The sequence below is a fragment of the Cupressus sempervirens genome, chromosome 10, assembly GCF_028749045.1.
Source record: "Cupressus sempervirens isolate cs-2001-9-10 chromosome 10, ASM2874904v1, whole genome shotgun sequence".
Lineage (NCBI taxonomy): Eukaryota > Viridiplantae > Streptophyta > Pinopsida > Cupressales > Cupressaceae > Cupressus > Cupressus sempervirens.
Window position 1 is genome coordinate 568,108,414 of NC_143127.1, and position 13,066 is coordinate 568,121,479.

Below are 13,066 nucleotides of genomic sequence, written 5' to 3' on the forward strand. Positions count from 1 at the left end.
CTTTAGAATACTTTTAGATGGAATTGGTCCAACAGAGTAACCTTTAAGACAAAATTGCTCAAAACTTGTATGCATTTCAAAAATTGAAATTGGAAAAACATAGGGGGCAGTTTGAGAACCCCTACCTTGTGTAAAACTTTTGGAACAAACTTGTGAGATTTATTTGCATGAAAAGTCATTAATTTTCTCAATTACAATTTCTTCAGCATTATCAATTGAAGGGAACCGTTTGGATGCCAGACTAAAGCAAGCTAAATACCCAAACAGCAAGAACTCTAAAAGTTTCCACATCAAGTGTAGGAGAAATAAATATGCTAGAATACAAATATTGGAGAGGCATGATTGGAGAAAACTTAGCAAGGGGAACACACATCAAGCCAAACCAGCCTCACTCATGCTCTCTGTTGGACTCTAACACTTGTCACATTTTTAATAGAGGTTTCTTTTGCAATGATGAATCTGAAACCATGCTTGTAGAAATGAAAATGATTTCTAATGTATGCCCTCTGGTGAAGTTTAAAATTTAATGATTCTAGGATATGTAAATCTGAAATGACTCTTACTTCCAAAACAGAGAATCGAGGTGAATCTTTTTACATATGATCACCTATCTCCTGTTTCCCAATGTTTGTAACTCTCACTTGGGGTGCATGGGTTTGGGATTGTGCAAGGTAAATATATGAACTTGAAGTGTCAGATGAAGACCTCCAAACTTGGGAATGTAGTTGGAGTGAGTTTTTAAATTGTATGTAAAAGAAAAATTTCTAAACCGGAAAGTTATGTTCTTGTGTGTTATAGTAGATAAGGTAAAATATTAGCAAGTCTCATAATTAAGCTAAGCTACCAATTCAGATGCGGATTCTGAAGCGGATTCTGGAAGCAGATACGGGATGCGGAGATTTTTTATTTATTTTTGGATGCAGATGCGGGAGGAAACATACACACACACACACACACACACACACACACATATATTATATCTAATATATGCAAAGAAATGCAAGAAATATACAAAAACAAATCATTTGATAGTATGACTATGAATCTATGACACTTATCAAAACTCAAGATATTTCAAAATTCATATGATATATGAATATCAATATGTGCTTGTCCAACATGAGCGTTGTCTTAGATAATAAGTTCAAATAGGCCATGTTCAAGATTCCAACAAAATAAAAACATAGTTAATAATTGAAGATTCAATCAATCAAAGTTTGACTCTGAATCATAGGGATTCATAAGAAAATCCACATTCTCATCATCATTTCCAACTGCTGAAAGATCATTTGAACCAAACATGGTTCCACTTATGCTAGATGCACCATGTGCCACACTATCATCATCACTGTCTCCGACTATAATAAGATCATGAAGTGTTGCATCCAAATCTGCACACTCAAGGGCTACATCCCAAAGCTTTGTTGCCCCTGTAATGATCATTCTTACGTAACAAAAGACACAAGTTGGTGTGGACAAAGACCAAGTCCCCAACTTTCTTGGAGCCCAACCGGTTGTGCTTCACTGAATGGATAAAGGAGTATGTACTCCAATTCCTTTCAGAAGCAGAAGAACTAGCAACCTAGATAGTAGTAACAAAACATACAAATGAAAAGAAAATTAACTTTAAAGAATGTGTGAAACACTAAATAGTAAATTCTAGAATGCAAGTGTAAACATAAAAGTTTAAAACACATTTACAACACAAAATTAAAAACTTGTGATAGGACCTTGATTGCAAGAGTTTGAAGATGCTTGAAAGGCTGACCGTACATGTACCACCATGTGATAGCTCCCATTCTATTTTGGTTCTTAGTGCAAATGGAGAATGCCTTAACCCCGAAGCAAACAACCCAAATTCTTCCCTCACTTTTTCATGCATTTCTTCTAGTGGGAAAAGTCTTGTAAGAGCTTTGTGGCACCCCTCAACAACCTCCTCATCTGCAAATGGTGCAACTCTACCTGGCATATGCAAGGTGCAATGGGGTAGTCATCTTATTCCAGCAATGGTGGATAATTGCTTGCATTGGTTTGCATAAGGCTTCGCATTGTGTGGGGTCACTCTCATGTGCTTGTATAGAATGTTTTACCTTCTCAACCATGGTGTCCATGCCATCATACACATCCCCCAAGCAAGGTGTATCTGTATCAGCAAAACGGAGCATAGTCATGAGGGCTCGGTGAAATCCAATACATATGCCACACGAACCCACCAACTCTCACTCAAGATCAAATCCTTGATCCTTTGTGCTCTTTTGCTGAATTTGAGATTTTCCATATGCCCCATTGATTAGCGATGACCATTTGGCTTAATGCAGCTTTTGCCTTGAGGAGTCATCTCATAACAATTGTATGAGATGCAAATTGGGTCTCAACAACCTAAGCAAGTTAACAATATGTCAATTGACAATATAATTATAAATTTTAATTTTAAACTAAATTACAAATCCATGAAACTTAGTAATTTTAAAAAATCAATTTACCTTCAGCAACTCCAATTTGGAGTATGTTCTAAAAATGGATTGTGACATATGGTTGTTGGTCACAAACATTTGTATGACCTCCCCCTCTTCATATATTTTCTTCACCTACTCTACTTTAGTGCCAATCCTGTGCATGATCAAAGTTAAGGGAGTGAACAATGCATGGGGTCCAAAAAATATGCCCATACCGACTCAACTAAAGGACCTGCACCCCTGCAATTTTTGACATTGTCTGTGACCACCTGTACCACATTCTCACTACCCACCATCTTGATGCCCTTGATGAGAATTCTAGAAACGAACTCGAAATCCTTCACTTGTCCCTCACAATCAATAACCTTCAAAAACATTGTCCCTTTGGGAGAAACTGCAATCACATTAATCAATGGCTGGTTTCTTGTATCCTTCCAATCATTTGACACAATAGTTAAACCCGAAGTTTTCCAAGATATTTTTATTGGTTGAATGTCTTTCTCCATATGTGTCTTATCTTGTTGCAATAGAGTCGTATGCACCTTTTCATACCCCAGGCTTGTGTAGTCAGCTGATGATTCTTTGATTGCTGCCACCATTTCCTTCCAATATGTTGATCTCACCAAGTTGAAAGGAAGACCATTCGCATAGAGGCAACGTGGAATAGCTTCATCAGCACGGTCTCTTGACTCCAATTTAAATGCGGTGTGCAATGGGCCTCTTTTGCAGGTTGAAATTCCCACTTCTTCCTCATCTTCTCCTGGCACAAGTACTTCCAAGCATAGTTACGGGACTTGGACTCACCTCTGACTTGGAAAGTCAAAATCGGACTTGGACTCGGACTTGGCGACTGGACTCGTAAAATTAAAAAACCCATGAAATTGAAAGATTTTTAAAGATTTTAAGATTGTTTCATGCATCTTTCAGTCAATTAACATCAAATACACAATAATTGAGATAAATAGAAGCTACTTAATACACATACACAATTTTGCATAGAGCACATAATTATAAAAGCAAATTTTTGAAGGAAAAATAAAATGAATAACACTATAAAGTTATAAACTATAAGCTTAAAGTAATAAACATAGTGTCATTGCAGTGTTAAAGAATCAATTGTCTACAATATTCATGGATTACGAAATCCATGGTATCAAAAGTTCAAAACATATATCAAAATAACAACTAGAAGACTAAGGCTCATAGTAGTCTATGTCCTATGAGTGCACCTAAGATAAGTCATGGAAGACTGTAGAGCCATCTTCTCTCCCTGTGTCTAAGGCTGAACCTCATCTTCATCCTCATCACCATCATCATCCTCATCCTCACCCACATAATCCTCATCATCAGACTCGGATCCATCACTCCTAGCCTCAGGGTCCTACACTCTGTCTCCTCGTGCTCTAGCCTCCTCGACTACCATCGCTATTGCCTCAGCCTCCCGATCCATTTACTCTACCCACTCCACATCTTCATCACTGAAGATATGATCAGCAATCTCTTTGTTCCACTTTGCATGTGGATCGACATTCTCTATTATAATCGGTGATGTATCGGTGCCTAGGATTTTTCTATGGAAAAGGCAAAGGTTGTAGTGAATAAAGACAAGATGATTCAATTTTTTCATTGCCAACTTGTTGCGCTTCTTCGAGTGTATGTGCTCAAATAGACTCCAACTGTGTTCACATCTTAAATCACAAGATGGTTGGCTCAAGATGTGAATCGCAATCCTTTGTAAATTTGGCACCTTTGTGCCAAACATCTTCCACCGTGCATCTAAAATAAGAAAATTTTAAATTATATCAATAACTTTGACTTTATCAAATTAAAATGGTAATAGAATTAGAAATTAGGATGTAGAATCAAAGATTTTTACCAGGCATTAATTCTATCCTATTTTTCTTGCACAACTCCCCTGCAAATAAGTCCCCTTGAGCTTTCTTAAACAACTCAATCTCACGGACTACAATTGTTCCAACTCTTAAATCAAGTGACATTCTCTCTACAACATCATAGAGGCTGCTCTACACCTCATCGTCATCCTTGAAATGTGGGCTGAATTTGTATGTTGGATTAAGGAAGTAGGCCGCTGCATGTATAGGCTTGTGAAGTAGATTGTGCCAACGTTTATCAGTGACATCCCATATAGGCCCATACCTATCTTGATTCCTTACAAAAAAGAGAGCGAATGGCCTCCTTCACCCTATAAATGCCCTCATAAATGTAGCCCATTGAGGGCTTCTCTCCATCAGTAGTTCGTAGGAGAACAACAAGTGGCTTTACAAACTGCAATCATTATGAAAGTTGGAAGAGAAATAAATTATAATCAGCTTTAAGTTTTTTCTTCAAAAAATGAACAATAATTTATAACATAATTTCATAAACAAAATAAAGTTGAAATGAGGACAAAAAGGAATATTACCGTCACAATGTCAACAATCGGTTTCCAAAAGGAAGTCTCATAAAAAATGTGATTAGTTGCATCAATCCCTACAGTGGTCTTTGCATATGATGATGCAATCTACTCTTCACTAACAAACATGCGTCTCAAACCTCCCTTTGAATCAAACAAAGATTTCAATGTGAGAAGATTGGTTGCAAATCTAGTTACCCCTGGACAAGACAACTCCTTTTGGTTAGTGTGTTCCTCATGAGGTTGAGGACCCATGTATGATTATATATGAATTTGCATACACTCATTTCTTGCTCTATAATTGTTTTTATCCAAGGGAGTTTACCAAGATCCTCTAACATGAGATCAATGCAGTGAGCAACACATGGGGTTCAAAATATGTGAGGGTGTCTCTCCATAAGAAGCTTTCCTTCGTCATCCCAGTACCATTTTTGCCTTTGCACATTCCAAATCCTTTGCTAGTAGGGCCCATAATGAAGCTTCACTCGGGAATATGAGCTATTGAAAGGTTTTCCTTTGTTACTTTGACAATAATTGCACTTCCAATAGTATGAGCCACCACCTGAAATCTATGATATCTGTGTTGTATGTCTCCATAAAGGAGAACCTATATCAATTTTAAAATCATTAGTACATTCCCCTCCTTGACCCCCCATTGAACTTTGACTAGCACTATCACCAGTATCCATTCTTGCCTAGTTTTTTGTAACCTATTCTATAAGAAAATAAATAAATTTTAATTAGGTCCTAACAACTATGAACATCATGCATACAAGTGGAAAGAAGTGAGAAAAAACTATTAAAATAGATATCCAAAGTTGCTTCTACATATCTTTCAAAAAAAAAATTGAAAAAAAACTTGAAAAAAATCATCAAAAACTCTAAAACATTCATCAAAATACTCAAGAATGGGATTAATCACTTACCTTGAATGATTTAAATTCCTTTGAGAAAGCTATCTCTCCCTCTTCTATCGATCCTCTTCGAAAATGCTGAACTTAGCTTCACAATGACAATGAAAATTAGAGACCAAATGAGAAGTGGTTGTAGGTGCAAACAAAGTTCCAAAATGAGTTGTGAATGCTTCAATATTCACCTATAAGGTCGTTTTAGGGTTTCTTTGCAAAAAAAACCTAAAAATGCAATTACAACACATGTTTAATGGGCAACTTAAGTGTTTTAAAATGTTTAAAATTGTTTTTTTTTCACTTTTCAGGCTGCTGCACCTGAGGATGCTCTTGTATGCGTCTGGAAGCTGGATGTTAGCTGGAAGCCAGCCGTAGGCTCTCAAATGTGTCTGGACTAGATGCATCTGCGGGCCTGCGGCTGGCTTCCGGCCAGCATTTGCAAGGCTTCCAAAAGCATCCCACATCCGTCTGCATCCGATGCGAAAGCCTCGACATTTCCATACGAATCTGTATCCTAGTAATTAAGCTCAAAGGCTCAAGCGTACACCTTAAGTCTGTAGTATGTTGATCGATAAAAGCATTGGCATCTACTTTTAGATATTCAATATTGGATTTATGAGGGCATCATATTTTAAGTGACATGAACACATGTACAAAGTATAGGATTTGTCAGTATTACAATTTAGGAAATAAGAAAATACGTACTTGTCAACAATAGCAGAAAGGAGAAAACCTAATAGGATCACCAAAATGGTTCCAATACCTCCTCTGAGGAAAAAACATAGCCACTAATAGCAAGGAAAAAAGCACATGGAATTACAGATATATGGGTGACACATAGAAGTGACATTTTTTTGTATTTTTTCCCCCTTTTGGAATAATTCACAAATGTTTCCACTATAAAAAACTAGGGCGAAAAGAACTTGTATGAGTACAATGAACACCAGATAATGCAAAGTCAAAAAACAGATAGAGAAGCGAAACAGTTTGTTACTTAAACCAATAAGCAATTCTTGTTATCATTGCTTTTTATGATGTCATGGACACCTTATTTCTTGCCATTCTGAGTTCCAGCTGTAACCTTCTTCTCTTAATCGCCATAATGAGAAAGGTACACTCCCTCATGGAAGATAGATGGCTCTTCTGCAAGTTTGATTACATATTTTATTGTTTGGAAATTCATTAGTGACATTAGGCATATGGCTGGTGTTTTTTGGTTTTCAGTTCTTGTTCATAGAATTACCAAAAGGCATTGATTTGATTTGATGTTAACCCTGTAATGAATAAACATTAATTTGTGTGTCTTTTCTCTTGATTCTTCTGATTTCTGAGTGAGGTGCTTTTGTTTTTTGAAGGCTGCTGGTGTTCTTGCTCAAATTGAGAAGGCTAACCGCAAGCGACAGGGTATTGAGGTGGGTACGTTAATTATGTTTGTTTTTTCTTTCAAGTGAGAAACGTACTGCTGTACTCATATTTGGCTGGCTTCCTTACATTGATTTGTACATTATTACTTTTTCTATTAACTGCTGAAGTTTGAGATTTCATTTTATTTGTTCCTTTTAGTGGAGCACAGAGGAGGAAGAAGAATTCAAAGCACAGGTGGTAGAAAGTTATGAAAGAGAAGGAAATGCATACTATGCAACTGCAAGACTATGGGATGATGGCATAATTGATCCTGTTGATACAAGAAAGGTTTTGGGATTGGCTTTGATTGCTGCAAGGCAAGATACTCCAACAAGAACAACTTATGGGGTTTTTAGGATGTAAACTAGAAATGTTTGATACAGATACTCAGAATGATGGAAAGGCATTAATAAAACATGTTATATTGGGTTATGTCATATTGCTGATTTTCTGACAGTGGTACAAAGCAACTAACTATCCGACAACAATATGTGTGTCGCAACACAATGGATTAAGGTTGAAATGCTTCTCCACATGCATAAATCATTGTGCCATGTACCAAGACTCAGCTGAAATTTATCCACTCCAAGCAAATACCACTCAACATGAATAATAATAATCATGCAAATCTCATTCCCTGAAGATGGAACAGCTCCTTGCTCTAATAATGCATCATGAGGGAATAGTGTATTCGTGACTTCTCCGAGAGTCTCCCCATGTTCACAAGGATTTAGGCTGATACCACTGTAAAGACCTTAAGGTCTGTATGATCTGAACTTTGTTTTTTTGGAACTATTAAGCCTCAAAATAAATAACTGATTACACAATATTGATTTAGGAAAAGAATAGCCAATAATGCTTATCCAGATTCAAAGCATCAAATAACAAGTTTTACCCAATAACTGTAAATTACTAAATTCACAACAGTAAAATAATGCTGTAATGTAAATCCACAAGAGTAATTTATGCTCTAAAGACCTTAAAGTCTATATGATCTTAATTCCGTTTTTATGAACTAGTTAATCCTCAAAATAATAACTGATTACACGATATTGATTCAGGGAAAGAAATAGTCAATAATACTTACGCACATCCAAATCATCGAATAACAAGTTCTACCCAATATCTGTAAATTCAGGAATATAATTTTATGTGAAACTGATATAAAAGTTTCTTCACAACAGTAATTTAAGCTTTCAGATTACATAGAACTCAATGTAGACCTCAAACAGTAATACAACAAAGAATAACTTTTGAAGATTTGGTCCCAAGACCATGTAAAGCTTGAACAACTATGTACAACAACAAAGGTGATCTCGTGGCCGTTCCGCAAACTAAAGTATTCAACATAACCAAAAACATGTCAGAGTCATCTATATATACCTACTTGGGGCAGCTATTGTCTTGCCATGCAAGGTAAGTAAACAATCTGATTTTATCCCTTTCTAGAGTTCAGTAGAAGCACCAAACAAGACAAAATAAAGCACAATTTTTATTATTATAAGAAAACAAGATAGCACAGTTGGCAGCAATCTGATATTTCCTTATAGAAGACAATTGTCACTACAAGACAAAACTGAGCTTTTTCAAGAAGTCGGTGGTTCTTTTACAAGAATTTTCAAGACCATGATCTTATTCTTTTTTTCCAACACAAGATAAGACTGCACCGCTAGCAACAATATGTTATTTTCCTGACTTTTTTAGAAGGAGATGGAACTTCATAGTTGGCAGCCAACACTGCTGTCTAAGCTAGGTCTCCTCAACTTTATGGGTTCATCATGATCCTCTCATCTCCTAATTGCTTGACCTCAAGTAATTTCAAGTTAAGAGTGTTCAAAGATTTCAATTCTTTCTTAAATTGTGTCTTTTAGTGGTAGTCCCTTACACTTGATCAAAGTATTTTTGAATAGCTTTGTTATATATTCTCTTCTTTACATCCAGAACAAATTCAGATTCAATGATCAATTTTCCTTCCTAGTCCAGCTCATAAGCAACCTGTCCCACCTTACTAATCTCTTGGGACTTTAGCTTCTCTTTTTTGCTTCCCTTCATAGATGATTGTTTGAAAGCTTGTAACCTCTGAAACATCAAATCATCCTTTTCAAATGCTCTATGTTTGATGTCTAATTGCATACAACTTCTACAGACTTCTGGCTTGTTGCCAGTTCTCTTTGACGACTTCTAGAATATCTTTGATTTGCTGAATCAAATCTTGAGCACTAGGTACTCTACCATCAACGAGAATCTGATCCACAAAAGAAGTTGCATCGTAGTCATATCACACTTTAAAGGGGAACATTCCAAATGACATAAGTTAAGTTGTATTTTAGCAGTATTCCCCAAAATTGCATGTTCTAAGCTATTACATGTGTCAACTCTGCAGTGCGTCCAAATACACCAGTCAATACTCAGATCCCAAATTAATATAGGACCTTGGTGTGTTTTCCCTAGTACATCACCATGTTTCAACTTGTGAAACAATGAATCATGATCCTAATGAAGTACTGTACCAAACATGCCAGTGCTAGGATACCAAATCATCATGTTGTCATATTCTTCAAATATGAGAGGATAGAAATATCTTGATGAGCTATTAGCATAGAACTCTCCTACTCCAAATGATCTCCCTGGATGTGAAAATAATCATTGTAAGTGCATGATTACTCATGTCAAACCACTGCATGCAACTTTTATGAATCAAAATAGTATTTGTCCAACTGAGAACCTTTCTTTGAATGAGCAAATAGTACCTCTAATGACAAGGGATGATGGAGTGACATCAATGTGCCAACCTTTAAAAGGGAGATAATGAGATAAACCTTCCCAATTCTACCAATTAGCTGTTGTCTCCAAAGGATATTTTGAAATGTTTGTGATTGGTAGTACAAAGCAACTATCCAACACCAATATGTGAGCCACAACCCAATGGATTAATGTTGAAATGCTTCTCCACGTGTAAATCATTATGCCATGTTTCAAGAACCAGCTCAAATATATCCACAATAAGTAAATGCCACTAAACACAAGTAACAATCATCATGCGTATCTCAATTCATGAAGATGGAGCAACTCCTTGCTCTAACAATGCATTATGAGGGAATAATGTATTTTTGACGTATGAGTGTCCCCATATTCACCAAAAGATCTTCATAATAAGAGTGGTGTATTAACACATGTATCATCCCACTCTCATTTTCATAAACATTTATTTGTGATAAATATGAAATGCCAACCTTAACCACATACTTGTTTATCCAATCTTGATTGTCTTTGTTGCAAATTTTAGATTTAGGCTCATATGATGACATGGAGATGTCAATTATATACTGAAAATCAGAATTCCTTACCTATTCTAGGATTAGAACAAGGTCGTGTCAAGTGTAGTGAAGCAATAGTTCAAAGGTAATCAAATCCCCCTTTCAAGACAGATTCAACCTTTTCCATTTGTACTTGCAATCCATTACTACTTGATCCAAAATATGTAGGCACAATATTTTCTTGTTCCATCGTGGTTTGAGTCTTTATTGAAGTTCCCAATTGATATGTCTCATCATTGTTGTTAAGCCCAAAATCATTAGCACAACATGAACTTTTTGACTCATAATTTATTTCATGTTGACATAAGTTTAAATGCTTTTATGCTCAGTTGTTATAAGAGGCTTGTCCATCAAATGTTCAACCTCTATAGTACCTTCCCTTCAAGGATGTAGGGAACTATGATATCCTACCCTTTTATGTCTCACAAGATTTGTGCATTTGACTTTTTCTTCAATTTTTTTGTAGGCATTGCCTTGCATGGGCAGTTGACATTTGAGTCTCCTAACCTCTTCCCGTTCACTCATTACATAGACATTGGGTACTTGTACATCTTCAATTCCATGATAGATATGTTCAAACCTCTCAAGAGGCAGGTCTGTGTTGGAAGTATCATGTATAGCTCTTGAATTTTGAAAGCCAACTTTAAGAAGCTCAACAAAACTTACATTTTCATGTTGTAAACCAAATCCAAGTCATGTCTTAAATCATTTGGTGACTCCATTACCTTTCTACCTCCAAAACACTTATGCAAATTTGATTGATCTTCATTCTCTAACATCACAGGTGATTCTTCTATCATGTTCACTAGCTTTTTCTAGTTTGAGTTCTTTTCTTTTGTTGACTCATAACTATTCATTTTATCATCTTCCGCACAACATCTCATGTTTGGATGTTGCAATACTTCACTCCTAATTTCATGAATCCTTTCAATTATTGATTGAATTTCCTTACTTGTATTATCTTCTAGTTCTTAAGGAGTGGTTGCACTGATTATATAATTTTCTACTTCGTATGGGGAGCAACAAGCTAAACTTAACTGGTAGTATAGTTCATCAATCTTGTTTTCCCTATCTTCAAGAAACTTGATGACAAGGTCCCTATCCAAAAGAAGTTGTAAGTAATTTGATTTCATCATATATAATGCCACTTTGATTGTTCGTAATTGAGGACCAATAATCCCACCAAAAATTCATTTTTGAGCAGTCCAGGTATTCCACATAACATCTTTGATGTGTTTATGGGTATTATCAACCCTCGATAACAACTATACAATCTTTTCTTCTATGACCAATAATCGTTCCTTTGAATCTCCCTCTGCTAATTTTTGTTGCTCATTCTCATTAAAGTGACTAGAACTACTAGACAATGAATCTTCTCATCTATTTTCATTTATAAGGAAACTCTTCTTGTCATTAGTGTGTGACTTACTAGGAGACATCATATATTCGTCACCATGGGAGATAGCATTATGAATGAAATCCATCACTTCATTTTACTCATCAATATTGATCTCCAAATCACCTACATAAAAACTTAAGCATTCATTACCTATAGCAACTTTTTTCCACGACTAAACTTGCACTTTCAAGTGAAAATTGCTCCTTGGATGTTATTATAATAGATGATTGATTTTCTGATTTGGTAAGCTCCATGATGGGATCTCCTTCAATCTTCACATATTCTTCGTCTATAGCTTTAGTAGTTGACTCTCCTATGTCCTTGTCCTCATAGGCTGGAGTGAACTAGTGGCTCTATTTTCTATGGATTATATAGTCTGAGCTCCCATGCACGATTGATTTTTATCTTTTCCACGATCACCTATAGGCTACAAGTCACAAACAAGTGCTCCTTCCTTCACTAACCATTTTTTAATGGTACATATTGATTCTTCTTTCATCGTTCCTTTGATGTAATTGACCATGCTTGTTTTACTGGGTCTCAAGATTACAACCCTTAAGAATTTATCAAAGAGAATTTGTTCTTTGAACCCCTCAAGCATGCTTTGGTACTCTTTGAAGAGTTGGAATAACATGTAGAGCTTGAGTAACAACAAACAACAACAAAGGTGATCTCTTGGGGGTTCCATCCCAAGATTTGAATCGTGGACAAAGGCAAACCACAATATCCAACAAGAAATAAAAAATAACATGGAAGAGTCATCTATATATACTTACTTAAGATAGTTATTAACTTTTCAAGCAAGACATGTAAACAATCTAATTTTGCCTCTTTCTAGAAGTCTTATAGAAGACACAAAACAAAATAAAATAAAACACAAATATGATCTTCTACTAGAAGAATAAATTGTATAGTTGGCAATGCTTGCTTCTAGGAGGTAGTTGTCACACTACAAGACAAAATTGGGCTTCTTCAAGAAGTTGATGGTTCTCACTCAAATATTAAAGACCAAGATCTAATGCTTTTCTTCCTACACAAGATAAGACTACACTACTTGCAACAATATGATTTTTTACCTAATTTTTCTAGAAGGAGATGGAACTTCACTATTGGTAGTCAACACTCTTGTCCAAGTTAGTTGGCCTCAACTTTATGGGTTCATCACATTC

At 35.9% G+C, this 13,066-nt stretch overlaps 1 protein-coding gene across 1 annotated transcript in view; it reads left to right on the forward strand.

Moving 5' to 3' along the window:
• MCCB (3-methylcrotonyl-CoA carboxylase) overlaps nt 1-8,008 on the forward strand; it is a 180,346-nt gene extending 172,338 nt beyond the window's left edge. Inside the window, exons 9-10 of the mRNA XM_089807641.1 lie at nt 7,133-7,189; nt 7,341-8,008. Of these exons, the coding sequence (XP_089663767.1) occupies nt 7,133-7,189; nt 7,341-7,544 (261 nt within the window). The 3' untranslated portion in view covers nt 7,545-8,008. The remainder of the gene's footprint in view (nt 1-7,132; nt 7,190-7,340) is intronic.
• Nucleotides 8,009-13,066: the final 5,058 nt, after the last annotated feature.